The sequence below is a fragment of the Drosophila yakuba genome, chromosome 3R (assembly GCF_016746365.2).
Source record: "Drosophila yakuba strain Tai18E2 chromosome 3R, Prin_Dyak_Tai18E2_2.1, whole genome shotgun sequence".
NCBI lineage: Eukaryota > Metazoa > Arthropoda > Insecta > Diptera > Drosophilidae > Drosophila > Drosophila yakuba.
The window spans coordinates 9,495,681-9,523,472 of record NC_052530.2 but is presented as its reverse complement, the minus strand read 5'-3'; the positions used below and the strand labels follow the sequence as shown (position 1 = coordinate 9,523,472).

The 27,792-nt window shown below is 42.0% G+C and overlaps 1 protein-coding gene across 2 annotated transcripts; it reads right to left on the bottom strand.

Annotated features, from left to right (window-relative positions):
• Positions 1–88: 88 nt before the first annotated feature.
• LOC6536121 (homeotic protein Sex combs reduced) lies at positions 89–27,151 on the bottom strand. Of its 2 annotated transcripts, none has more exons than XM_015192089.2 (3): positions 26,745–27,151; positions 18,256–19,241; positions 89–2,572 (listed from the first exon to the last, which is right to left on the bottom strand). In XM_015192089.2, the coding sequence occupies exons 2-3, from the start codon at positions 19,205–19,207 to the stop codon at positions 2,265–2,267; spliced, it is 1,260 nt and encodes a 419-aa protein (XP_015047575.1). In that variant the 5' UTR covers positions 19,208–19,241; positions 26,745–27,151; the 3' UTR covers positions 89–2,264. The 2 variants fall into 2 exon arrangements, with proteins under 2 accessions (XP_015047575.1, XP_002096729.1); XM_002096693.3 differs by lacking the exon at positions 26,745–27,151 and adding an exon at positions 25,078–25,675.
• Positions 27,152–27,792: the final 641 nt, after the last annotated feature.

Sequence of the window (27,792 nt, the reverse complement as noted above, 5' to 3'; positions counted from 1 at the left end):
AACATAAAGGTTTGCACTTTAAAATAGTTTTTATTTTTTTATGCCATATTCATACATGTTTACATACTTTTTTTTTATATTTGTATAGTTTTGCGGTTTCATTCTTGAAGTTGTATCAGTTTTTATTTTCGATTCCATTTTTGTTTAATAGTTGCCTTTGCAATCGAACCCAGATTAAGGTATACATGCGAAGTTCATTAAAAATTAGTTGCGTAATTTTATTTTACATGGAATGCAGTTAAACATTTTGCGCCCACTTTGTCCTGGCGGACTGTGAGTGCCCCTTAACCCAAAACTTCAAATGGTTTTTCTTTTTAATTGATTGCGAAAATAAGTATGGTTCCAACCAATTGCATTGAACACATAATCGAAAATGTACAAACTAAGATTGAACAAATATACAAAATGTGGAAACAAAAAACGATTAATTAATTTGTGCTAGGTATATTTTTTTGATTCTCTCATTTTCCATAGTTTTGTTCGTTTTGCTTTGCCTTGCTCAATCTGATTTGTTTTTTCTAAAATTTGTCTTGCTAATTCGATATACATAATTTAGGCTTACGAGCTATGTTGACATATACTACCGATAGTTCTAGAATGCACTAACCTTAGCTTAGCGAATGGTACAGCATAAATAATTACTTTACATTACGGTTATGGGTAGGAAACCCAGCTTTAGGATTTAACAATTCACGCTTTAATCAAATTTCGTTGGCTTACTGTATCGATTAACTACCGAATTAAATTTACAGACATTGTTGAGAGGCCTTTTAATAAATAAAGTGCAAGGATCGGCTGCTGCTATAAAGAAAACTCTGATTAACTATAGCACTTTCTATGCTACTTTTGAAATATTTTACTTCCTGTTTATATTCCGAATTTGTTCTTCAGTGGCAATTAAAAACGATTGATTTTTGATAAAATTAGTAAAGCATTTTTCAAGCTGCTAGAGCAATTTCAACAACACAAACGCAAACACTCAAAATAAATTGAATTAAACAGTTGCAGATACTTTCAAATTTTCTCTTCAAGACGAAACACAAACATAAAAAGGCGATCCCCGATCTGGGGCGCTCTGCTATTTACAAACTAAACAAAGCCTTATGTGGGTAACTAGAGTTATGTTCTCTACTAGCTAGGAATTAAGTACACTCTTTAGGACTTCCTGGAGGTTGCTGGGTGGGGGTTTGGTTGGGATCAAGGTTGGGGCCAATACAAACGAAGACCTAATGTTAATTAGAAATCACTTTGAAATTATTGCAGATATTAGATTTGTTCAACTCGATAGCTTTGTATGCTCATCGTGCAGCTTACGTGCTAAAATTATGCTAGGCTTACAAACTAACGGCTTTTCGAATACTGCTTAGAGAAAGAGATTCATCATACTGGAAGGACTCTGGAGCACTCGCACAGAAAGATGTAGAGAATGAGAAAGGGGTAACACCCAACTTCGAATTATACAAGTTATATCAATCATATGCCTATGTCTCAACAGCAAACTAACATCATATATTAATGTTATTGATACAAATCGACGTGAATAATCTGATGTTGATATGTTAGACTCAGAGTATCACAAATAGTAGTTAAAAATTGATGATTTCTTTTTTAAAGAGTAATGGCGATTGCTCCGGGTTCCACCTCCAGTATCATAAACCCAAACGAACCAAGCGGATGTGGCTCGTTTCTTAGCTTAACACGAATCAGTTGCAAACAAGAAACATCACTGGATGTTGGTTGATCGACGGGCGGCGACAGGCGGTAGGCGGTAGGCGGCAGGCATGAGGCGACAGGGGCGTGGCAGGCGGACAGAGCTCAGCTCAGCAGCAGAACAAGTTGCATTCGACAATGTCCGCCTTGAACTCCAGTTGTAGCTCTGGATCGGGCTCACAGTCCGACTCCAAAAGCTGCTTGAAGTCCCGTTCCTGATTCCGATCAATGAAATTATCCTGCTGCTGCTGCTGGTGCTGCTGCTGCCTGATGATAACCTGAGATCAGAACTCCTGCGGATACTTGATGCAGTCGGGAGCCTGGGAGCTGGAGGCGGCGGAGGAGAAGAGGGAGTTGGGACCGCTGCCGTTGCTGCCACCGTTGGCCAGCGAGCCCGGCACCGCACCGCCACCCACTCCTACCGAGCCACCACCCACTGGAGCACCGTCCTGCGACTGATAACCACTGGCCGCCGAGGCCGCCGCCGCCGTCTGATATGGTTCCTGATACAACTGATTGAGTCTCTAACCAGTACCCGAAAAGTGCCACGCGTCCTATGCGCTCAGGTGCGCGAACTGCGACGGATGGATATCGAACTGGTGGTACGGGTGGCCATATGGACCCATGTGGTAGGGTACGATGTTCATCGAGGCCATCTTGTGCTCCTTCTTCCACTTCATGCGCCGGTTCTGAAACCAGATCTTGATCTGCCGCTCCGTGAGGCACAGGGCGTGCGCGATCTCGATCCTGCGGCGGCGGGTCAGGTAGCGGTTGAAGTGGAACTCCTTCTCCAGCTCCAGCGTCTGGTAGCGGGTGTATGAGGTCCGTTGTCGTTTCGTCTCGCCATTGGCATTCACAGTACCTAGAGGAAACAAGGAAAAGCTTTGTTAGTACAGTTGCAAAACAGGAAAAGAGTGATTTTATTTAAAGCAAAACAATCCATTAATAATGAAGAAGAAACAATTTGTAAGAAAGTTTTTGAATAAGGTAGTTAAAGCTTCAATCAAATATTTACTATACCATAGAGATTATTTTTGTAATGGTACTGAGCCTATACCGGAATTCCGACCTAATAGCAGGAAGCTTAAACAGATATGTAATCGAAAAGCACTTAAATGTAATAAATTAAAGTTTATTATTATTTAGAATCATTTCAAACCTCTCTACTGCGAGTACCCGAAAGTCATTTGTTTCTAAAGCTAACTATTTTAAGGCGTTTCTAGGCAATCGTCAAACGTTCAAGTGGACACCACCACCATTTACCCAATCCCCCTAGCGTTCTCACCGCTTCAAGGCAGTTAATTCTCTCATTTATATTGTGATTTTCTGCAACGTTGCGCATTTCATTTTCATAAATATGACGTGCCAAACTGCCATTTGGTGGCACCCGAAAAAGTTCATGCCTGGAATTGTGTTTGGCCCAAAGAGTTCAGCGAAGGTATCTCACCCCGGTTGATGAAAACTTGTATCCTTGTATCTGCAATCGTCGGAAGATAATGACAATTTCCCGTTCCTTGCAAGTCGCCTCCGAAAACTATTCTGTCATCTGGATCGGGTTTTTCTCTTTTTTTTCGAGGCGAACTGCACGAGGGCGTTCAAAGCGCGTCGTTCGTAATGAGGGGGCGTGCTGTGGCAAAGTAGACTTTTAAAAGCCATTTACCGTGGCGTGTTATTACGGCCAAGTCAATTGGCCCGCCCGCTTTGTTTTGGATTTCCAAAAAAGAGTTGAGTTGAGACGAAGCTCTGCCAGCTCTCTGTATCTGTATCTCTAGTATTTATATCTGCCAAATGTGTGGCAGTCAGTCAATGTGATAGACGGCAACCGCTGACTTGCTAGTGCGTCCCTCTTTGATATTGGGAAATTGTTGTCTCGCTTGATTCATAGCTAACATGGGTCACGGCATATTTGCTAAGTTAAAGGCAGTTCGATTTACGGCTTAGGACGGCTTGTGTTATTCTTAGTAAGAGTTAAAGTCTAATAAACAGCTTTTTATTTGGTAATTAATATTATTATTTCATTTTTCATGAGTATTTATATTTTGCCTTTAAAAAGCTTGAAAACCCCCTGCAATTTGCTTCCGTCGAACTTTGTCTTTTATAAACATGTAACGTTATGTTGCCTACTTAAAGATACACCATGAAACTGTTGCCGCTTTAACAAAAAAAATCATAAAAAAAGAAAACCGCCCACACACTTCCAAAAGTTTTCCTCCGCGGTTGCTGCTGTCACAGTTTAGTGGTTTCGATGTGACGTTGGCGGAAGATGTCGAGCCACATCAATCAGCGGCAAAATCTAAATGGAATTTCTGATTAAAGTTGAAATTAATTACCGCTCATTTAATTAAAGCGAGTTTGAGTGTGGCCAAGCGCAGGGATAGCGCCGACATCAAAGCTCCTGCACTTCCCCAGCTGGCTGCCATCCTGAACGGGCTTAAACTAATGACCAAGTAAACAGCGAGCAGACAGTAACCAGACAACCGGCATCGGCTCCATCAGTCATCCGGATCAGTTGGCAATGGGAAGATGCTTCCTTCTAGTTGGCCAACTGCTGGTCGTGGCCACAAATTGAATTGCACTAGTCTTGACCCATTTCGATATGCTGCAACTGTCAGTCAGGCCATCAAAATTGATACCGCAAGTAATATTTCTAGTCTACCATTAGAGGACGTCGTCTTCTATTTTTTGGTGTAAACTTTTCCAAAACTTGCCAGACTTCCGACTGATGCATGATGTGCAGACGTTTTTGAGTGCCCTTTACTATTTGATAAGCAAGAGTCCTGACCTTGCCTATGCGTCCTGCCAAATCAATATATACAGTGGCCATAGTTCACCACAAGGGTCGCAGACATTCTTTTTTTTTATTATTTTCTATAGTCTGCCTTGTAGGGAGACAACAAAAGACAGGATGGACACTGAACACTTGCACTGCCGCCAACCATTTACAATTGTCAAACGCTGCTGTCATATGTAGCAATTTGTTTACACCACTCAAGGGCTGAATGGAGGGAAAAGTATTAGCATGGCGAAATGTATCTGCAAGAGTTTTGAGCACCTAAAGTCGAAAATTGGCTCACTTTCTTTTAGTATCCTAGCTTTATAGATATTAAATTAATAAAAAAATATTAAATCAAAATTTGTTTGAATATTTTTCAAAAAGCCGAAAACATTTATAAAGCAAACTTGCATCTCTGCTCTTTATGTCCGATTAAACCCCACTATTCCAAATCTTCCTCCCTCCATTGAAGATCACCATCACAGGCATCATCAGCCACTAATTCCCACTCAGATTTTGTTGATTTCCGACTAAAGATCAACACACATCCGCAACCCGTTGAGTCCCAGCCGAGTGTCAACACTGCGATCTCTGTTGGCTCTCTCGTGGTCTTTCGACTAAATACATAATATGTTTTTCTTATTTTTTGGTTAACTACATGCGAGTAAGTAGCGCATCACTGTCGTCATGGCCAGGCGCAATATCTAAGGCGAAAGCCCCCAACGAGTTGACAGGGCAGAGCATCATCCAAAAGCAGCCCCATCGTATTCGTATTCGTATTCGTATTCGAATCCAACGGCACCTGGCATGTCATATCACTGGTGCTTATATCACTTGCAAGGGGAGCGTCCAAGGGGCCAGATCTCTTGACAGCGCCAATGAGCGAACATTCGAAGCGTTTTACAAGTTTGTTCCCATTTCCCTGCCACCTCAATGGGATGGGAGGGTATGGATTCGGATCGGGATGGGATGCCAGCGCCTCAGACTCGCGCTGTATCTTTGTCTGTGTCTGGGCATTTGTGAAATACTATATAGACATATTGGATTTTGCATGTACAAACATATGAGTATATGTGCACATATTTCCGAAACAGAACGCCCCAAGAATGAAGAATCGACTTGTGTGTGAATTTGTGGCGTTGCCTTTGTACTAATACCCTACTTTTGGGTATTGACGTTACATGTAAGGTTAAATGGAGCTGAACCCTAAATTAATATTATAAAATCTGAAATATTTCATAAAGCGATGCTCTGAAATGGTATCTACCGATTAACTATTTTAGGCGAATTTTTTTCAGGAACTTTTTCTAAAAGAGCATTAACACTTCGTTTTGACTGGAAGGAAGATCCCTGAGTTGTTGGTCACTTCATTTGCATTTCGCGTAAGATGACGTCAAGTGTACTTGGCTACTTGGCGAGTTTCGGCTGACAGCTGCTTAACATATCAGTTGGAAATTTGATTTTTGGTGCATCCCATTTCGGCCTGCATGCAAAATCTGTTTCAGAATTTATTAAGTGACGATCGGGCTCGGAGCTCCATTGAACGCAGTGTCATCGGGATCGGTTCTGCAATTCAAATTGCCATTGTCTGGCCGGGATGGGATGTTCATGTTCCCATTGAACATGATGTTTCGCCAGTGTCTCTTTGCATACTCCCCGATAGTCCGAGATTGACACGGGATTTGCATACGGCTCGATCTCTGGCAGGTTTAAAGGTAAAGTTAAGCTGAAAACCTTTGGCGTAGGTCAGACACCGCGCCTTTCGAGCCGAAGTTTAATTGTTTTCTGCTTGCTAGAAATAAGAAAATACGACAAAAACACACTTGCGGCTTGTCACAAACACTTGTACTGGTCATTTGTCAACGCTCCGGCGTCTGGTCAGGCGAAAAAAAAAAACACTTCGCTTCAACATCGTCATCTTAGTCAGCAACGTGTGCGGCACTCCAAGATCCCAACACCTGGGATACGATGGAATTGTGTTATTTAGAAGCGAGGAGAGCGTGATCATGAGGCGGCCTCAGTTTTGATCTTATCGTGCAACAACAACTTTGAACTTGTTGTACTTATACAGCGAATTGTAAGCTTTAAACATGGCAATATTATCTCGAGTCCCCTATTTATGAATTGACTGGCAGTACGAATTTCTTGTTAGGACACATATACTTTATATATTAACAAACTGACGAGCTCATTCCCTGTGCAGGTCTGTTGAATCAGGTTGGTGTTCAAAAGGAAGGTTCATAAATCATTAATCAACGCACTTCCGATCATCGTTGGCTACTCAGGCGACTCAACCCGGGCTAATGAGTCGTTTAACGGAAAATCATTATCAATGTCACAATTCCAGCCGCGGGTCATTACTCATAAGAGACGAGAGCGAGTCAGGGAGGAATTCCGTCACAAATTGAACTAATTAAAGACAAAAAGTGATCTCGGCCAAGATCGCTTGAATTGACAAAGAATTCCGAGCTATTTTGCGGCTCTCTGAAAGTAAAAATTCCCTCAAAAATATGCTTCGAACTCGAACAGTTCCAGAAATAAATCAGACACTACAGCCAGAGGTGCCACGCTTGAGAACTGCTGGAAGAGATAAATCTTGGACCCTGGGACCGACCCGATCGGAGGGATATACATACATACTATCGAAGGCAGATGGGGCCGTCAAAGGGGCCGCCGCGGGGTCGCGAAGAGGCATGTGCAGCGCTCGGGTTAATTTCTTTCGGAAAAAGAAAATTAATCAAGTATGCGGTCGCCGGGCTATCTGAGAATGTATCTGGTCCTCTATTCGGCAGGCTGTATCTTGCGCTGCGCGTTGCATTCCTTAGGTGATAAATGATGCTGCCCGGCGGTTTGAGTCATATTGTGTTTGTGTGTGTTATTTTTGGGGGCAGGCGACAAATGATGTGACATTTGTGATAATGAAAGTGTTATCCCCCTCTACCTCTATATCTACCTCTAACTCCACCCACTTCGTGGCATACAGCACGTGCTAGACAACAGGTGTTTCGGTGTCCATCGATGTCCGCAGACCATTAAAGCACTATTAAATCGTAGTTACAACTCCTGTCTGCCTCTGTCTGGATATATTTGTCACAGCGTGGCTGGGGATGGATGAGGATGAGGGATGGACAGTGTGGCAATTCCTAAGCAAAATAGGAGCAGAAGCAGCAGCCCAGCTTGATCATTAATCACAATTCAAATAAAGGAAGCGCTGCAGTCGCAGGATGGCGGTCAGAAAAATGGCAAGAATATTAAAAACACTCCAAGAAATGGGATGCAGCCAATTTCTGGTGACCCTGGGGGGGAAACTTTTTGTATTGTTTTTTGTTTCTTGTTTCTTGTTTTGTGGTGCGAATTGTGCGTGGCCTTGCCCAACGCCCAACGCCCTCCCACTTACCACCCACCCCGCCCACATTCTTTTGGGCATTCGCGTGGCTGCCTTTGGCTGGGTTTCGTGAAAAATGGAAATTATGTCAAGAAGTAAATTGATTATTTCGCTTTAAAGCATTTTTCAATTTATATTCCGTGTTTGTTGTCAACACGAACACATTCAGTTTCGTCAGCCCGACAGCCGCCACAATGCCCAGCATTTCATTTCCAGCTCTTTTATCGCCGTTTTCTTCACTTACGCAAAGCCATTCAACTGAAATGACATCATGTGCCACAAGCTCTAGTTCTCGACTTTTTGGCCAACAACTGATGCGGTTCGTTGGCAAATTGAACGGTCTGAACCCTGAAGGTAACCGAGGGAATGGGAAGAACTTTGTTCAGATAGTGAAGCATATGGTATCCGGTGGCAAAGACTTCTCCAATCCTTCATAGCAACAAAATTACATTTAATTTATGGTAATCTCTTGTATTAAATAATGAAATACAAAAAAGAAGAAGAAACAAATGTATTTGGTTTTTATACATGAGGAAGTTAAACAAGCAATAGAATGAAATGCCTTTACATGCCAACGCCGTTTTGGATCGTAAATTTAAAGGATGTTCGCATTCCACGCACTTGTATTGAATTCCACGTAATTAGTTGACATTCAAGTTACTTGAAAGTACCAAGTATACATGTTTTATATTTGTTAAACATTCTAAAATAGTTGATTTTTATTCAAATTAAAGTAATTTTCGTGCTCAGCGTAGCTATTTCGTGGGCCCGCAGAGTCGAACTTGTATCTTCGTAATGAATCCCTTCTGTATTAAACTCCAAGTTCCTTCCTCCAGCGAATCAAAAGCCAATTAAGCCAACCATCGAAATCAACCTGTTGTTTGGACACTTAGGACTTAAGTGCTTTTCGCGGATTAAGCCAAGCAAACGCCCCCGGGAGACACGTGACGCTCCCGACAAACCCCCTTCACTTGTGCCCTCCCCTGGAAGTGCTATATCCCCGGCAATAGACAATCAACCCTTGGAGAGGTTTCCATAATTGTTTTCAATTCGAGACAGTTGCCAGCCCCGAACACCATTCCTCAATCCTGCGCTGGCATAATGAGCTGGGAAACAAATTATGCCGCTTGTAGCTTGTATTGTGTTGAAAATATAATAAATGAATTATCTGCATAATTAATGAGCTTTTAATTTTTAATGGCGCGTCGTGGCGCAGGCTCCCAGGGTCCGAGCAGGCCAATGGACCGAGAGGCACATGAAACTTACCAAGGAACCAGCCGAGCGGTTGGTTATCAGGCCTGGCGTATCTTTTAGATACACTTTTAATGTGACTTCTTGCAAATTATTTATGCGCGCATTTTCGCTCAGATAATTATCGTTTATCTCTGATTTAAAGAGTTCTCTCCCGCCAGAAGGAGATGCTGACCATGTGCACACACCATACACATCCGAAATGGGGAGTGTGTTCGTGTTCGAATCCAAAATGACTACCTCAGTTAATTATGGGGCTCCCGAGTAGGGAGCCTCCCGAGCGTCGCGCATGCGCACATAAATTAGCCGAGCTGCGCTGAAAACCTGTTCTCTGTTTTTTCGTGTGTTCTCCCCCGTGAAAAGACCGCGTCAACCGAGATACCCCCCCTGATCTAGATACCCTGCGCTCGGTAGCGGTGCACCCATTTTTAATGAGTGTCCTGTCGTCTGCAGTTGAATGAACGCGCTACAAAATGCGGCATTGTCGTCGTCTGGCTTCTGGAGTTCTCGCTCATTTTCATTTTCCCGCAGCCCCATGATTAACTGCTCGGGGTCTTTGACTGGCGCTGATGACCACAAGTCCTGGTCTTCGGTTCAGTTCTGCATCTGGTTCTGGTTCTGGTTCTGGACCAGGTCCAGGTCCAGGCCCCCAGACATCCGACCGCAGCTCTGTAATCAATCACGGGCACGTTGAAGAATTTTTTGCTCCGCGATTTTGATTTACTCGCGTCGCACTCATTGACTTTCCATTAATAATTTCCTTTGTAAATTGCATCCTGTGGCAATTGTTGTAATTGTGATGAATTCTTTATTAATGCAAAGTGCGGCGGGAGCGGGCTAAAAGCTGCTGTCAATGGCGTTAGCTTCAATTATATTCCATATTTCTTGTGCCGAGAGGCAAGGCAATTCATTTGCGATTCGTCAGACGGACGGCAAACAATTTACATTTAAGTTTGCGTTACTGCACCCGTATTCTCTACTATTAATTCGCTAGTTAATGCGATTTTTATGATATATTTAAGTCCAGTTATCTGATTGGCTCTGGGTTGCATAACAGCAAACCTAAGCAAACAGATTTGAAATTGAGGCATTAAAAGTGGCCCAGGTCAATGGGCTGAGATTAAGTATACTACACAAGGCATTAGCCGATCTACTGAGATCGATTAATCAAACGGAAAGTTATATTCGAATTTCTGCTAATAGAGCTGTAGATGTTTGTTGTTTTTTGAAGCAGTTTTTTGATTTCTGCCATTTATTCAATTTATATATAATATTTATATGCCTCTTTCTACCGGTTCTTGTATAAATAAGTTTTCAACCCACGTTATAATACTGCCGCATAGTTAATTAAATGGGAATACGAGATACACAGCAAGCTCTGCCAAATTATCGTGAAACCTAACTTGACGAAAAAAGGTGATGTATTTGCAAGCTTCGCTTTTAGAAAACAAAAGTATTCAACATGGCTGCCCAGCAAACATGTCAGAGAAGATGTGAACACGAAAAAAGCAGACAAAAATGAAAAAGAAACGAAATTAAAACCAGAGAAACGAGTCAGTGGCGGAGGCTGAAACCGAGGCTGCGATGATGAAGATGAAGATGGTGAAGTCTGGGCGCGGAACAAGTTTTCAAGACTTGCTACAAAGGTGTCTTTAAAAATCTTTTAATTTCGACTCTTCCTTCCCCGACGACTCACCCTTATTTTTGCCCGTCCGAGCAAAGTGCAAATTTGCTGTCGTCAGTGGGGAACTGAAAATGGAGCTGGAGAAGGAGCTCCAAAGGGCCTGGGAGCTGAGAGTCGCCGCCCGCCTTTTAATGAAGCGCGAAGTGCAGCAAATGTATCTGTATCTGGTACTGCACAAGACGAAATATCTCACTATTTGGTTCATTTGTTTAGACTGTATCACGAAACGTTACGTATTCGTTTCATGTAGGCCGTTGAAAGATATTATATTTTTAAGGATTACCGTTTTTGTATATTCAATTATATATTACATCTAGAGTAAATATATATTCGTAGGTCTTTGAAGAGTCTTTAGTATTGCAAAGCAAATGTATTTAAAGTAAATAATAAAATTAATAATTTTTAAACTTTTAGACAACAAAAAATAAATATTTATCTACAATACAGCTTCGTATCCAAAGGCAGGTGCTTTTGTTACTTTTTTATTTTCTTTTTGATTTCAATAATTTTATTTTTGTTTTTATAAATATGCCTCTATACTTTTTTTCGGTGCAACCTTGAGCGTATTGAAAGTAAAGCCAGCCCAAGCCAAAGTGATCCTGGGCCTCAGGCCAGAACGTTGCTAACAAATTGCAATTGTTGCCATTGCATTCGAGCTGTCACTGCAAAAGGGGGACAACACACACACACACAGACGCGGTAAAGACGTGGAGCTGACCCTTGAACCCCGGCGAGTTTAGTATGCCATGCACAGGAAGAAAGCCCAATTCAATGCCTGGTACAAAATATGGCCAGGAAAAGCCAAGTGGAAGTGCCAGACATTTAAATCGAATTGGCTTCAGGTGGCACAGAACGGGCAGCACGGTTTTAATCTGCGAAATGTAAGCCAGTTCGTGGGGCACGTAGCCGTAGACAGCAGATACATATGTATCTGCCAGATACATTCGCACACACCCGAACCACGCGTGTAACTCAATTTTCAATGGAGGAGGTGGCAGCACACGCTCCTCAGCCCGCAGTCAGCTAAAGCCGGGGAGGGGATCCAAAAACCCGGCTCACTTGTGGGTTTGTCTACTCAGCCAAATAGTTTTACCGCCTGCATTAATAATTCACAATTTCATCTCGGATTGTATGCGATTTGCGATGGTTTTCGTTTAACTCTGGTTTTGTTTGCTACCCAGCAAAGGTCTGCGGTCGAGACCAGGTCCCAATGTACTATGTCCGCAGCCAGTTCCTGGTTAAGCTTTAGGACAGTGGGCAGCTGAGTTGAGATGTGGATAATTTAAAGAACTTAGAGAAATACGTTGAAGTGCGTACAAGGTTTTGAAAATAAAATAATAAAATAAAAATAAAATTTCGTGAGGGCGTCTGCTAGTAAAGATATTTAACAATGCCTATTCTTAATATCTTAGAATAAGTAAGATAGGAAAGGAACTCGCCAGCCGTTTTTCTGGAATTTCCGCAATTTAATCACTGAATATACCCCTACGACCCACTGTGTCCTGTTCGCTTATCGCCATTGCGTCATTTTATTTAAGTTAATGCGCAAAGAGATTAATATTCTATGCGTATCTCGGCAAAGGAAGAAGGCCAAAGGAAAAGGGGAAAACGGTAACTGGGTGAGAATTGGATACTGGAGTGGAGAGATGGGGATACGGCAATCCATGGCCATCTGCAGATGTGCGCCAATTTGCGACTGAATTTGATAAATTCGCATTGCAGCGCTGCCGTGACACTACGTTGAATTTATGGCTCGCACTTTTTCACCATTCAAATCGCAATTACTTTGCTTGATTCGCAATTTAATTTTCCCCCTTCCCAGGCGGCAATTGAGTATCTGGCAGATATAGATATATGCACTGACCAATCCAGTGGCTCTCTAAACAATGGAGTAAGAGTAAACAGTTTTCAGTTTTCAGATGCTGTGCAAGTCCATTAGAATGTCCTATCAAAGCGAAATGTTTCTGTAAAAACCGTATCTATATCTATATACATATGTGGGTTCCTGAGCTGCATCCACAGATGTATCTGTATCTATCAGCGCTGGCACATCATCAGTCATTAGTGGCGCCATTGTTGGCTCTTTAAATATTGCCGTCTTTGTTGCGGCGAGTGGCCCCATTGTTACTGTCTCCCTCGAAGAGTACACCCCCCTTCTCCCCCCTTTTTATGCGCTTTTATTAGCTTTGGCCAAAATGTGGCCGACTGCCACTTGAAGGCATCAATGGACAACTAAGTTTCATAAACAACAAGCTCTTCGGGTCATCATTCATCTTTTTTTGTGTGTGAGTTGAAGACGCTTTAAAAGCGTTTTCTTCACAGACTGATTTGAGCTATCCGATGAGTGATATTTTTAAGGCAGACAATGCCTTTGGGTACGAACTAGGTGTGTATATATAGAACTGCACCAGAGTTGACCTACAAACAAATTAAATGATGTGGGGGAATAGAATCTAGAATCTAATTGCATTCACACTGTAATACATTTAAACGGATTATATATTTTAAACCCTCTATAATAACAACTGTATAAACAAATATTAATTACTTTTTCCAACATTTTAATTTGAATATTTTAAAAAACTCTGGTTAGTCTGCCATCTACTATAGTGAAATAAATAAAAGTGTAACATAAATATAATATCTCCAAATGTGGCTTACATATAAGTATAAAGTGAATTATATTTACATTCAAATATAACATTTTCATTTAATGAAATTAAATATCTTTTCAGTGAAGGCAATATTAATCAATATTTTTACATTTTTTATGCAGCTCTTTGTTGTGGGCTTTTTGCTGCTCTTTCAGTGCCCGTATCTGACCAACTTAAAGCCGAATGAATTTCAATTCAAGCAGAGTGATGAGTTCTCTTAGCAGCATCCCTCGAAAACTGAATGGGGCACCAAATTCATTAAGAACAATCGCCAGCAAAATACACTCTGTGTTTCGTGTGCCAAAAAGTGACGCTTGGTGTAAAACAATCCGACAGGCACCTCTGCATTCAGGCTCATATTAGCGGTCCAGAATACTGCAGAGTTGCCTAATAATGGGCTTGGGCTTTGGCAAGGACCATCATCGGCATCTGAGAGCCGGAGGAGCGGCGAAATAAATTTATGTTCTACTGCACTTTCAGCACCTTGCGCCGATGTCTGGCATTTTGCATTCACCTCGCGCGGTGGGCATTATAAAAATCATTTTCATTTTCTTGGACCTTAGAACGCGAACAGCCCCGAAATAAAAGTAATAACAATCATTATGATTAAACGAAGCTATTTGAAAAGTCGTGTCCCAAGTTAATGAAAATGTAATTGACCAGCGAGTGTCGGGCGCGTTTTCGTTCCTGGCTCTGCATCTTCAGCTCCTCCATCGCCGGATTCTGACTGGCAGGCGCAAAGGCAGCATGGCGGCAGGAGTTGGATCTGCAGCAGCAGGTCCACCAGCAGACAACGACACCCCAGACCAGATCCCGGACCATTTCCGAGACCGGGAACTTAACCCCAGTGCCCATACAGAGAAAAATATAATCCCCATTCAAGAACTTTTTTAAAACAATCAATTTATGTATGGATATATGTATGTATGGATATATGTATGTATGTATATATGCAGCTGATATTTCTTATATTTAATTATAATACAATCGCTTTAACTTAATTTCGAACAGAAGTGGCTTGAGTAGGTTTTACATAGGGGAAACCTGAAAAATTTTTAAAAAGTGTTAGCTAAAACAAAAAACTAAAGTCGCACAATTCATTCGGAAGTGAATAAGTTTGCAACTAGATGTGCAGGCATCGATAAATTTACAATAAAGGATGTTCAGTTCTCCTAATATTGATTATAATTTTTGAGTCTACACTGACTATTGACACTATTTTAAGCTGAAGAAAGCAGGATATTTCTCTTTCCTAAGCAATGCTTAGAGTTTAACAAATATTAGAAGAGGAACGCAGCCGTCTTGAATCCGGATTACGCATGAAATTATTTTTTTTGGATCAGTGTATTTCCAGCTTCTGATGCAATCTGCTGCCTAGCAGCAACCATCGTGTATCTTGTATCTTGCATTCAACTCGTTTGCAAACTATTAATTTTGTGTAGCATCCTGGCATCTGCGGCATCGAGTGGCCACAGCCTTCGGGTTGAACGGCACGATCGGCAAGGGAAATAGAACTGCAGATATTTGCAATTTAGATTTATAAAATAGACTTTTAGCTGGTCGCGTTTTCCAGCGCGTTAGATTTATTTTTCTGGAGTGTCCATTTTTGGTACAGCTTCTGTTTTCTGTTTTCATTCTACTGGTTAGTTACCATTATTGACACGATACTCGGTAATTACACGAATTGTGAGCAATTTATGGAAATTTTTAAGGCAAAAGTTGCATGCAAGTCTGAGTATATTTTTATGTGCAATTAGCCGCTAACTTAAGGCTCTGCTGGGGCGACTTTAGGGAAAATGTATAGCCTAGCAGATTGTTTAAATCAAAAACAGCCCACTAATTGGGGAGCGGCCTTCTTGAATGGAAAATGTGCAGATAGAAATGTCAACAAATTGTCAATATGCATATGGAGGAAGGGAGCGACGACTAAAAAGGCTTTTGACATTTCGGCAGGCAGCATGAGTATCTTTGAATCTGTATCTGAATCTAAATGTGTTGCAGGTATCCACTGGCTGACATCTTTTGATGATCTGCTTGGAGGTCTGCCAGCTTCGGTCTTGTCAATTAGGGAATGAATTTCCCAAATGAATGCCAAACGACTTCACAAGGCTGCATGCGATATTAAGCAAACATGCAGCTTCATGTGCTTATTGCCAGATACTTGATGCCAGGAGCTCTTAAAAAGTATAGTTGCGAAAAGTGTTTCGCAGAAACAGGCTGTTTCAGACAGCCTCGCCTCGATTTCCTCTCTCTGAAGATGGCGTTTGAGCTGGCGTTTTTTCTTTGCATTATAAAATGGTTGCCACAGTAACAACTTGACGTGATTATATGCAATCAGCCGGGCCCTGCCCCTCCCCTGGCCCCCTGGCCCACGGTCCCTACTCCCCTCTTCCCTCTCCACGCGAGCAACATGCACTCGAAATTTGCATAATTGTTAACATGATGTTGGTTGTTGCTTTTGCCGTAGCTGCTGCTGTTATATTTACTGGACTTTAATCAGCGCCTGCTTTTTAGATGCTACCCTCAAGATTGCCCTTTATTATTGGCATTTGCGCTGCTTGGCACCTGCAACATCGTTTTTTAATAGTGATTTTTAACTTCGCTCGGCTGCAATTATAGAACATCCTGCACATGCCAACACACCCTGCAATAACTTCTAATAAAGACATTTGATGTCGAAAATTAAGTTGTGCTCTGGGACGATAAAAGTGGCTAGGCTAATTGTCCACCAGGCTGTTCCTAAAAAAAGAGGTCAATTAGTGCAGGGTTGCCAAAAGGTACAACTGCACAACTGGTAAAAAAAATTAAGCCCGACCAAATATTTACACATAATTGCACGGTTACAGTGTACCTTTTACATAATAGACTCCATGATCAACTACAGTTGTTCTTTTAATTATATATTAAAAGATATAGCTGCATAACATAGTTGTATAGATGGTTGCCTTTCACATTGCCCTCAACCGAATATGATTAAGAAAGTAATTAAATCCCGGCGATGCATGAAAACTCAAGGAAAATGGCAGAGCCAGACGGAGATGCCCAGATACACGAGTTCTCCCCCGGTAGAAATACACGATTTCCTGCGTTCAGATCTTTGAGTGCGTCTTTCTTACATATGAACTGCAAATGTATCTGCATCTGAGCGTACTTCATTCATGTCTCTTGAAGTTCATGCTCTTCATTGCTGCACCCCTCTGCCTGTTGCAATCAATTCCTTCCACGCTTCCACTTGCCGCAATTTGCATAACAAATGCACGCCGTTCTTGTTGTTATTGCCCGGCTGCCATGAGTAACAGATACATAAATAATAACAATGTGCCCCATTGATTGGAGCCGAATGGAGAACAAGTTTTTCCGCGAATCGAAATGGAAAATCAGCCAAGTTGTTAGTCTATATGAATCTGTATCTGCTGACTTGGCGTTGCGACTATCTATAAATATGAGGTACATGTGGCAGCACTTAAGCGTCGCTTTAATTGGCTGACATGTTGTGATTTCGGGTTGTCAAGAGCTGGTTGAATAAGCAAATATGGAAATGCAAGATACTGACCAGCAATTAACCCTATCATCGGGAGAAAATCCATATATTTAATTCTTTTATTGAATAATTTCAAGTGCCATTCGTTATACTTCCAAGAGGTAATGAGTGCGCTATTTGATTTATGAGACAGCCGCTAGGACTCACCAAAATATTTCCCAGAACCTGAATGTAATGATTTATACCTGAACAGAAATATTTAATTATTTTTAAACTAATATAATAAACGAGCTGCAGGAAAGTTTGCAGCCAGGCAGATCCATGCAAATGTCAAACTATTTGCAACCCAATTAATCTCCCCCAACCACCGGCGAGTATGAAGAATCTTCTCAATAATTTGATTACACTTTGGATCCCCAAAACAACTTCGTGAGTTGCCCTGTCGATGGGTCAGAAAAGGTGGAAATATGGGGAATCTGACGGCGGCGGGGGTGGCAGAAAGAAAAATCTGTGTGCGCGCCTGAGACATGATGAAAAATCACCGAACAATTTTTCGTTCACAATTTTCCAGCCCAACAAGTTTCGGGTGGAAATTTGTTCTGTTAAATTTAAATATAAACCGCGCGAGGTGCCGAGATTTATATCAAGCCGCAGTATTTGTCTGTCCAGATACCTAGTATATATTTATCCGTATTCGTATCTGTATCGGCATCTGTATCTGCGGCGGTATTATGAGTTATTGTGGGAGTCGACCGGCCTTCGCTGCGGGATGGGATCGCTTCACGTTTGTTTACAATTTTCCCGAGCTACGATTTTCGCGGTCGAGTTTTTCACGCAGCATTTCTTCTTTCCCTCACCTTCCTCCGATCTGGAGAAAATCCGGAGAGCGTAAGTGCGAGGGAAATGTTGTTATTGTTTATGTATTTTGACAAGATTCACCGCGGGCACAGTTTGCCAGACAATTTGGTGCTAAGCACTGGGCAAGATTTGCTGCTTGGCAGTTGCAACACCCATTTCCAGTTGGTGAGGCAAGTGTCTCGAAGAAGTGGTAATGAGCACTGAATGACGCACCGATTGAGGTGAGTTATCGCTGGATGGATGTTGATTTATGGAGCTCAATTCTAGCTAATTCGATCTTAAGATGCCATGAATCAGTAAAGTTCTTAAGTACGTTAAAAACCAAGTGTAATAGCTCAATTTTCTTAACAATGACGGTTCTTCTAATTAATTAGCTAATAACATTTTCTGATAGATTTTTTTGATAAGGAATTGCTTTGCTATCTATTATCGTAGTTTAACATCACAATTAGTACTCACTCGTCCCGAGATGCACTCGCTTCATCCACGGATATATCTGCGGCGGGTTCTTCTTGCCGTTGCCGCTGTTCTGGCTACTGCCCGCCTCATTGCCGCTGTCGCTCTCGGAGTCCGAGTCCCCGCCCCCCGGACTGTGCATCGGCACATTGACGTGCCCAGGACCTCCGGACACACCCGATCCGCTGTGGTTGTTGTTCAAACCGGCAGCGGCAGCGGCGGCCGCCAGGCTTCCACCCAGGACGCCCTTGTTCAGGGATCGGGCCACGCTCTCCACCACTGAACTGGGCGATAGTTTGGGCGAAATGTCCCTGGTGGACAGATCCTGTGGACTGGCCAGCGACTGGCTGTTGTTGTTGTTGCTGCTGTTGGCGCTGTTGTTGTTGTTGCTAGCACCGGGAACCCCGCCGTTCCCACTTCCGCCCGGCGTCACTGGATCATTAGCGTACTTGCAACTGATGTTGGCTTGCTGCTGCTGTTGCTGCTGTTGCGGGTGTTGCTGCTGGGCGAGTTGCTGCTGCTGCTGCTGGGCAGCGACTGCTGCCGCTGCATGCGCATGTTGCTGCTGCTGTTGCTGTTGCACCTGCTGCTGCTGCTGCAGGAGCAGTCGCTGCGGCTGCAGCTGCGTGTAGTCCACCATATCCGGATTTCCCTGTCCGCCGTAGGCCGCCTGATTGGCGTAGTGGGCCTGCGGTGTGTTTGGGTACAGGTTGGGCGTATAGGCCGCCGCTGCTGGGAAATAATCGTTCGCTCCTGGCGTGCCCGCCCCCGCACTGCCCTGACTCCCGTTTGCACCGCCACTGGGCACCACTGGGGCCGCCCCGCCCCCGCTGCCGCCCGCACTCGAATTGCCCGCCCCCGGGTGATTCTGCTGCGAGTTCATCTGCTGCGGATAACAGGAGGCCAGCGAGTTGACGAACTGGTACGAGGACATCGCAAAGCAGTCGGGATCCATTTTGAAGCCAGGGGTCGAAGTGGTGGACTGGAGTCTGGAAATGAGAGGATGGGGTATTAGATGGGCACTGCATTTTAAAATTATTTAAACAACATAATAAGGTTCCTTGCTATATTTATAGAGTAGATCAAATCGAAAAAATGTTTAATAATTGATAAAAAGACTCTGAAAATACAAATCCTTTTGCTTGCTGCTCACTTTTTGCATTAAGATCTCTTTTTGCGATTGGCAAGCTGCGGGGGATTAGGTATTTCCATTTAAGTAAAGATAACTCGAGTGAGAGCCAGTTCTTGGCTCCAACTTATTATTATTATTTCAAGGCGATCGCTATACAAGCCCCGAGGCTACAGATTCTCGTGAATATTTATTTGTATTGTTCATTTTTATCCCTAAGATAGTGTTTTAAGCTTTTTTTTAATTATGACACCTTTTTTTTCAACTTTATGGGCAATGGAATAAATAATACCCGTTGAACAGACGAGCTGAGGAAGCTGGTTACAGGATTTTTTAGAAACTTAACCTGAAAGCCTCTGTCCCAGTTACTGCTCTTGATTGGTTACTCCTCCGAAGTGTTTCCTTAACCGCTGATAATTTCACTTGCCTTTTACTTGGTTATTATTATTATTTCTTTGAGAACGGTAAAGAGTGTTTTTTTTTCTTATTTCCCGCTGATGGAGAGAGCTGGGTCTGTCTAAGCATGCAATTTTAGCCTCCGCAGTGGATACTATATATATGTATTCACGTACCAGAGCTGTTGGCCGAGGAATGCCGAGGGACCGCCCACTCTTCTGGACACACTTGGCGGAGACTTCTTGGGGCTGCACTTGCTGGCCAGACCCACTCCTCGCGATGCAACCATCGCAGATATTGCAGTCTTGGTTTGGTCTTGGGCATGTTTGTTCAATGGCGGAAAACTCGTATTCTCCGCTGCGCAGATAGCAAACAAAAGCATTGACCCTCCGCTTTCAAAGGAGCCAAAGGAAAGGAGCTCTCGAATCGCCCCAGAGCCGAAAAAGTGCAAAAAGGAAATAAGGCAAAAGAGCTAAGCCAAGAGGCCGCTGCACATGAACATGCCCAAAACTAAAAACGAAGATGGCAAAATTACTTGTAAAAGCCGAATTTAAAATACGCTTCAATCTATTAGGGAATATTTTTACAAAGATTGAAAACCATTTCAAACCGATCTAAATATAATATTTACCCAGTCCCTTCGAAAGCCTTGTCTGAGGATGTGAGAAAACTGTATTGAGAGTCTGACAATTCTTGTAATTTGTATATATATGTGGATAATCCGAGTTTAAAGGGTATCTAAATAAGCAACAACAGCAGAGAACGGCGAACATTGGCCAAAAACAATGCACCAAATGCAAGCCCCGCACCTCCCTGTCCTTTTTAGAGGCTTGAAACCAATAATTTTGATTCAGTGGGCAATTTAACCCTTTAGCATGTTGGCCAAATGAAAGGAGCTCTCAACTTGGGCTTAAATTAAAATGCCGTACGCCATTCGAAACTGGCCAAGAACCCAAGGAGCGAATGCTCAACTTTGGACAGAGATTTATTTGATGAGCAGGGTTCTCGGGGAAAACACAACAAAAAATAAAAATTAAGGAAATGTTGTAAGCTTGCCCTCAGGAGTCTGCCACCCCCCTCCTCCCCTCCCACTCTTCCTTCTACTAAGCTCTTCTCGATCTCCAGCGATTATAGGCTTTAAGAGGCCGGTAACGGTGCTTTGGAGAAAACCATTTCGACCTGGCAATATGAGAATTATAGTTGTAGGCAAGCGCCCGTGTTTAAGCCGAACAAGGCCGAAATCAACGAAATTATAGGATCGGGGTCTTGGCTGACTTTGAACCTTTGACTGGCAGATATTTGAACAACCTAGGGTCAAATCGATTTGGTGGCAATTCGAATAAAAGCGGTGAAAATTGATTAGGTGAAAAACCACAACAGCACCCGAACCAAAAGTACTGAGAGCAGCCAAAGTTTCGAAGTTCATAATGAAAATTGATTTGCAAGCGGATATAAAACAATTTTTTTATTTTGCTGAAGTTTTCATATTTAAAAATATTAAAAAAATATATTTATGTACCTAGGGATCATACGAACATGTAATAACTCTTATACTCCAGATGTATTTTGGAAAATCAGACTTTAGTCGTCTTTCGATTAAAAATTCACTTTTACGCAAATTAAAAATTTCAAAAAACTGTGAGAGGGGAATATGGACAGAAGCCATAAATTAAACGAATTTGAAAATTGTTTTCCAAATAGTTTAAGTCGGCGCTGAGGCGACAAGCGGTTCAATTGGTGTTAATTAAATCCATGAATAATAAAATACGCAGACGAATTTTTCGGGCACCGAAAGAGACAGGGAACTGGAGAAGAAAATGAGAAGCAGTAGGAGAGGGAGAGGGAGATGGTGAGGAAGAGGGAGAGGCAGACATTGTCTTAGATTGGCGATCGTCGGTCGAGCTCATAAGAAAGCCATAAATTATGACAATTCTTTCGGGATCGAACCGAACTCAGCGACATTTTGGACTCGGGCAACAGAGTTTTCTTTTGTTCCTCCCTTGTTATATAAACACTTTTAATATGCCTCCGAATGGGAGTGAAATTTCTCCTTGCCCCGATACTTAAACCGCAGAACGAATTTCCTTTTCCCGTCCCCGGCGTTTCCATTTCACATTTCCACAGGTAGGATCAGACCCTATCTAAGCTACGGCTACATGGGAGGGTAGGAGTCAGCCAGAGTGAGAGTAAATAAACAGCAATTGAGTTGCACATGCGACTGGCGATGCCATAAATCAATTGGGGAATTATTTCAGGGCGACAGCTGAAAAGGGTTTTCTTTTCTTTAAAGGGTCTTGACTCTTCTATTCGAACTTTTTGTGAGCAAGCCGCTGAGCATCTGCCCAATTAAGATGATTAACTTTTGCATAATCAATAGACGAAGTTAGGATTAGTAAGCAAACAATTCTGCCAGATATCGATTGTTTTCGAGCAATGTAAAAAACGAAAAATAGCATTATAAAATAGAGTTCATAAATAATCATTTAAAGTGAGGAGCATTTAGTGTACAGTGATTAATAGTGATTTAATAATAAGTTCTTGATTCTTGTTTATCTTCTCTTACACCGCATTTTTCCATTCGTTATAAACTTGTTGATTGTATTGATTGCAATCTATATTTGACTGAACGTCTTTTAATAGTTAAGAGCCCTTTACTTTTAGCCATGTACTAAATCCAAAAGGTTTGACACTCTTACTAGTTCTACCTCCAGCCCAGCTAATTTCAAGCATATCCCAATCCGTTTTTGCCTAAAGACTCTCCTAACAAACAATCGAGGAACTCTGAGCACTCCATCATCGTCATCATCTACGTCACCGGCCCTGAGGCCACCATCTTAATTATGGGGCGAACAAAGCACCCACAGCATTTATTTCTCCTACGAATGTCACCGAGCTGTTTGTCGTCACCATTACGGATTTTGTACCCAAACGAGCCCTGGCCATAAATCATAATTTTTAGCGTTTGTTGTCAACAGGGGCGTAGCTTGTGTGCATGTAAACACGCCGCTCTAGTACCTCAATCTGCGGTACGCACGAGTTCAACTCTAAAATAAAAAATAAAAAAAAAGAGCAGAACAAAAAAGATAAATAAAAGGTATTTGCGCACGCGCAGTCACACTCATTGGCAACACTTGTTGTCCCGCTCACGCTGCCCATATGGAGGCTCGGGAGGAAGCGAGAGGGCCAGACACAGTGTGCGGACCCATTAAAAAGTCATAAAAATTTGTAAGCACCTCATAAAAATAGTCATAAATATTATTCCTCTTCATCTTTTTGTGTCTTTTTTCTCACTCCCTAAACATGCATCTCCTTCTGCCGTGGCAACCCTCGTCACAGTTGCTGTTTGTGGTTTGTTTGTTTGTTTGTCATGGCTCTCATAATTTTTATGAGTTCTCCAATTGTTTTCCCAACTCAAAACCAATCATCGATTCCGATCCTCGCTGCAAGCGGCCATTTGTGGTTCAGCTTGTCATCTCATTCCACTCCGATAATTTATGATCTCTTGCGTAATGTTTGAGTCGGAATTATCCTTACAGTAGTCCTGTTTCTGGCAAAGGACATCTCAATTCTGTAATGTATCATGGTTTGGCCACTGTTTACCCATAAATTTGTAGTCGTGTAGCCTTGACTTGTAGTCTTATTTTTGGAGAGGAGTTTAATCGGACATTTATTAGGATAAATTGGGGTAGAGACTTACTTAAGACTTCAGAGACTTATTTTAGACTTTGTTACAGATAATTAGTATTAGATGTATTTGCTCGTAGTATTCATAAAGAGTAAACTAGAAGGGTTCAATAAATTTGTTTTAAGTCTAAGGAAATGGCTTGAAATATAAAAATGCTATTTCAACCTCTTTCGTATTCATTATTTGTCTTGCGGTCTTGTGTCTTTTCATTTTGTTACTCTAGCATTTATTGTACGGTTTTCTATTCCTGACAGAAGTGCCTGCCATTTTTGCGGCCAATAGATCAACGACTCTGGCACAAATTTTCAGCTTGCGTGCTTGAGATTTTGATTTATAAATATGAACAAGTATAGTTGAAAGGTTTGAGGGGGCGTCAGGAGAAGCCGGGGTTAGGCCATGATGAATGTCTCCGCAAGGCGCAGGCCAAATAAATTACGGCGCTGCAGAAGACACTCGAAGAACTTTGGACTGGCCTCTTCCCTCCAATTAGCAGTATAGACTGCAATTTGGAGTGGGATTGTTAAAGGGCCTGCAACTGTCTCAGTGTTGTGCCCATATTATGCAATCGAACCCGCCAGTTCTCCAGCTCTTTGATCTTGGCCCACCCTCGGCGAGATGGGCGAATGAAAGTGACCTACATCAAGTGGAATTTTATCCACTTACGACTAGAGCACATGTGGGATGCCATGCCGGGATGTGGAATACTGCCCAGGAGCATCGTCTTCCCTCGGTCATTGGCAAAGTCCCATGAAGTTCCAGCCCAGTGCGTCTTCTTTTATTTTACATAATTTCAGGTTCGCCCCATGGCGTCTTGGCATACATATATCGTGGGTATTTCTTCATCCCTATCCCTACTTGGGCTCGGTATATAACGCTATGTGTCTGGATTAACCTTCTATATGCGGCGCTTGTTAGGCATTTTTCATTCGCTGTGACATTTTGCCTTTGTGCCTCTTAATTATTTCAAAAGCGGCTGCATTTCGCTTTAATGAAGTGAAAATTCTTTGCGTTGATACCGCACACGCAACCCTATAAAAAATTGCTGAAACACATAATACAGAAACAAAGCCCAGATATAGGGATATATATAAATTGTAGTTTCGGGGTTCGGTAACTACCGATAAACATATATATTTTATTTATTTATTCAAATTAAATTATTTGTTATGGAATATCTTCAGAAGCAATCAGCCCAAATAATTATAAATATAATTAACGAATGCTTTTAAGTCTATTCAAGTAAGTTAGGGCAATTCAAATATACAAAATTTGTTTTATTAAAAATTTTGCTATTGTTGTGATGCTACAATGAAATTCGAATATGCAAAGTGTAACCTTCTCCAAGTTTTAAAATAAAATCTAAGTTGGTAATAATAAATTTACTTAAAAACCTTTAACTATTTATTTGTTAAAGATAGTTTTTTTCTAAAAATTATATTTTTCTAGATCGCTTTTGATAAAATATTGCTACAAAATATTTTAACACTGAAAAAAAAGCACCAAAAATACAAAACAAAAACTTTAAGCGTATAAATATCCTTTAGACTTTCAATGGCTGTTTTAAGCTGTTCCAAAGCGTTCAAAATATTTTCAGCCGTAAAACTCGTTTACTCACAATTTTAGTTAGCCGACGGCGTTCACCTGCGTAGAAGTGAGTTTGTTCTGATTTTCACTGCACTGAACCACGAATTTCACTTATGCTGAGTGCGGAAATCGCCGTGGAGGATCACAAAGGTATAATTGTCTCAACCAGCAGGATATCTGGGAAATTAATCCGATGGCATCCTGAGGCCAAACTGGCTAGACTTTTGCGTTCTACCTGCAGGCGAATGTTTTTGTTGATTCTAATGGGTAATTGGCCGCAAAGGGCTGAGCTACAAATTTGGACGGCTTTTGGTATCACAAACACACACGCGCAATTTGTCACAGATCTCGATAAGTATATGCGGGATAGCCGAGTATCTAAGTATCTGCGCGAATTTCACGCCGAATTTATGACTGTCCATCAGAGCCAGCCACGATGCAAGCACTTTGCAGTCCATCCATTTTTCGCCAAAATCTAACAGTATACGCGGCACAGCTGAGTGTTGGATCGTTCAAGCTGTTTAAGCTATTTTTTATTTGTGTTTTTTGTTTTTTGTTATTCCGGTGTATCCGCGGATACGTGCTCGAAGCGCCAATGTCTCACTTTGACTGCCGGGGCATAATTCAAATTTCTGAGCATCAATAAAAAACACAGATACGCCAGCGCTCTGGCTCACTCACACTTCTCCATTTCCCCCGTCCAATTGTATCTGCGAGTACGAGCAAGTAGAGCTACATATCGACGTCCAAGTGCAGCGTACATTATTCGAAAAGTGAGCGAGAGAGACAACGGCCATTGCGCTGCTCTGCCGTCTCGCTCGCTCTTGGGCAAATGCCGAAACTACCTTTGCGAACGCGAAGAACGTTTCGAATCAACCGCTAAACCTGAAATTCGTTGCCACAAAGTGTATCTCACGGATACGTATACGACACATCGGTGTGTGTGTGTGTGAGTTCGAAAGAGCGGTTGTTAGAAAAGCACCGCTCTCCGCTTTTCGAACAAGTTCTTATTGAGAGAGATCGTTCCTCCGGAGTTCGAATAACATGTTTCGAACTGCGACTAAATTCTTATTGTTCTCACCGACACTGTCCGTGTGAGATCGATTTCGGTGTACAAATCATAAACATTCGAACTCTGTAGTTTCGGCCACGACGGGCAAGTTGGAATAAATTCAAGAATTTGGGACTTATTTGGGGCTTTTGCTGAAGTAGAAGCAGCCTACAATGTAATTATGAATTTTGTAATATTTTAGTTAAATGTACATTTGCTTTATACATATATTATTTTGAGGTATTGAAAGGAAGTTAAATGAATAGAGATCCTTTAGCAATATCTAGAATATATACCTATATATATATGTATACATATTGATTTTTTCGGGTTAAAATCAAGCCTAGGAAAAGTTGTTTATATTGAGATATATTTTAGAAATTCGAAATTATGATGACAACTGAATCAAATTTTATGTGACTCTAAAATCATTTTTCGTCTAGAACCCATTTTCATTTTTTTACTTCAGAAGGACTTTAGTTTTGAGAAATAAAAATCTTAATTTTAAAATATGACGTAAAAAGGTAAATGTTGCAGTTTGATTTAAAGTCATATCGATGGCGTCATTTAAACATTTATAATTAAGTGCTGCACTTATTATTTCTCTTACATACAATTAAGCATTTCTTAGTTTGCTGTTTTCTTACCTTTAAGTGGACGACTTGGGAAAATCCAATCAGAGGCTATAACTAGCCGTAGTAATTCAATAAGTTTTCTTAGCCAGCACTTCACTGAATATTTTTTATTTTCGGATTAATTGTATTTGCCTTTAGCAATGCACTTTAATATCTTAGTTATTTGCGAAGGTAAGCACTTTGAGAAATGATTTAAGGTGAGTAGGTGATTCCGCTCCTATGTAAAGGAGTTAGTCGGTAGAATATCCGCTATGGGGAGACCATGGCACCTTACCGTCGCCAAAGAGCTTCCCATGGAATCGAAAACTTCGCGGATTGCAGACGCGTACGAATACGAGTACGTGTATCTGAATCTTTTTGTATTTGCAAGAGACCGAGCACGGTGCTTGGCGACTGATGTGCGCCACGTTCGATTCACGTTTGAGCCATAAAGACCGACAAAACGACCCTCTACTTGGTTGCCTTTGTGTGAGTTTCGAACACTGTAAATCATTTGAGGACCCGGCCAACGAGTGCGAACGAGAGGACGGACAGTGCGCATTTTCGAAAACCATGCTGTCCCACTTGCACCCACGGCAGACTCCGCCCCCAGCCTTGATTTATGCGACGAGGGTGCCACGGCAACCGGCCTATGGCGCTCCAGCTTTTTCCTCGATTTGGGGAAAACGCGCTCCCGGGAAAAGCGAGAAATTGGAGAAAAGCGAGAAAAAACAGGTAGTTGGCAGCCACTCCAGGACACATCTGCCCATGGTTCACGCTCCAGATTAGGCCAAAATCATCCTAGATTAGGCGTCTCCCCCACTTTATTTGTATTCAATCGTGGCACTGTTCCGCTAAATCACCGCCACATTATTATTTCGCATTATTATTTTATAAACGTTCCGCTCTGCGTTCATTTCCATTTTTATTGGCCTGGCAAATGCAAAGTCTCCTCCTGATGCTTAAGTCATTCCTCCTTTAAAACGAGCTCGTTGGCAGTTGTCTCTGAATTTAAATTTATTGGTCTGTTTCGGGGCTGCGGATCGGGTTCTTTTTGGACCGTAGCCAAGTTCAAGTTCTC

What these genes read in the sequence shown, in the direction of transcription:
- LOC6536121 (XM_015192089.2), bottom strand. Translation starts at nt 19,207, where the DNA reads ATGGATCCCGACTGCTTTGCGATGTCCTCGTACCAGTTCGTCAACTCG. An exon ending in GCGAGTGCATCTCGGGACGA is followed by an intron (nt 2,573 to 18,255) that starts GTGAGTACTAAT and finishes TGTTTCCTCTAG; the next exon opens with GTACTGTGAATGCCAATGGC.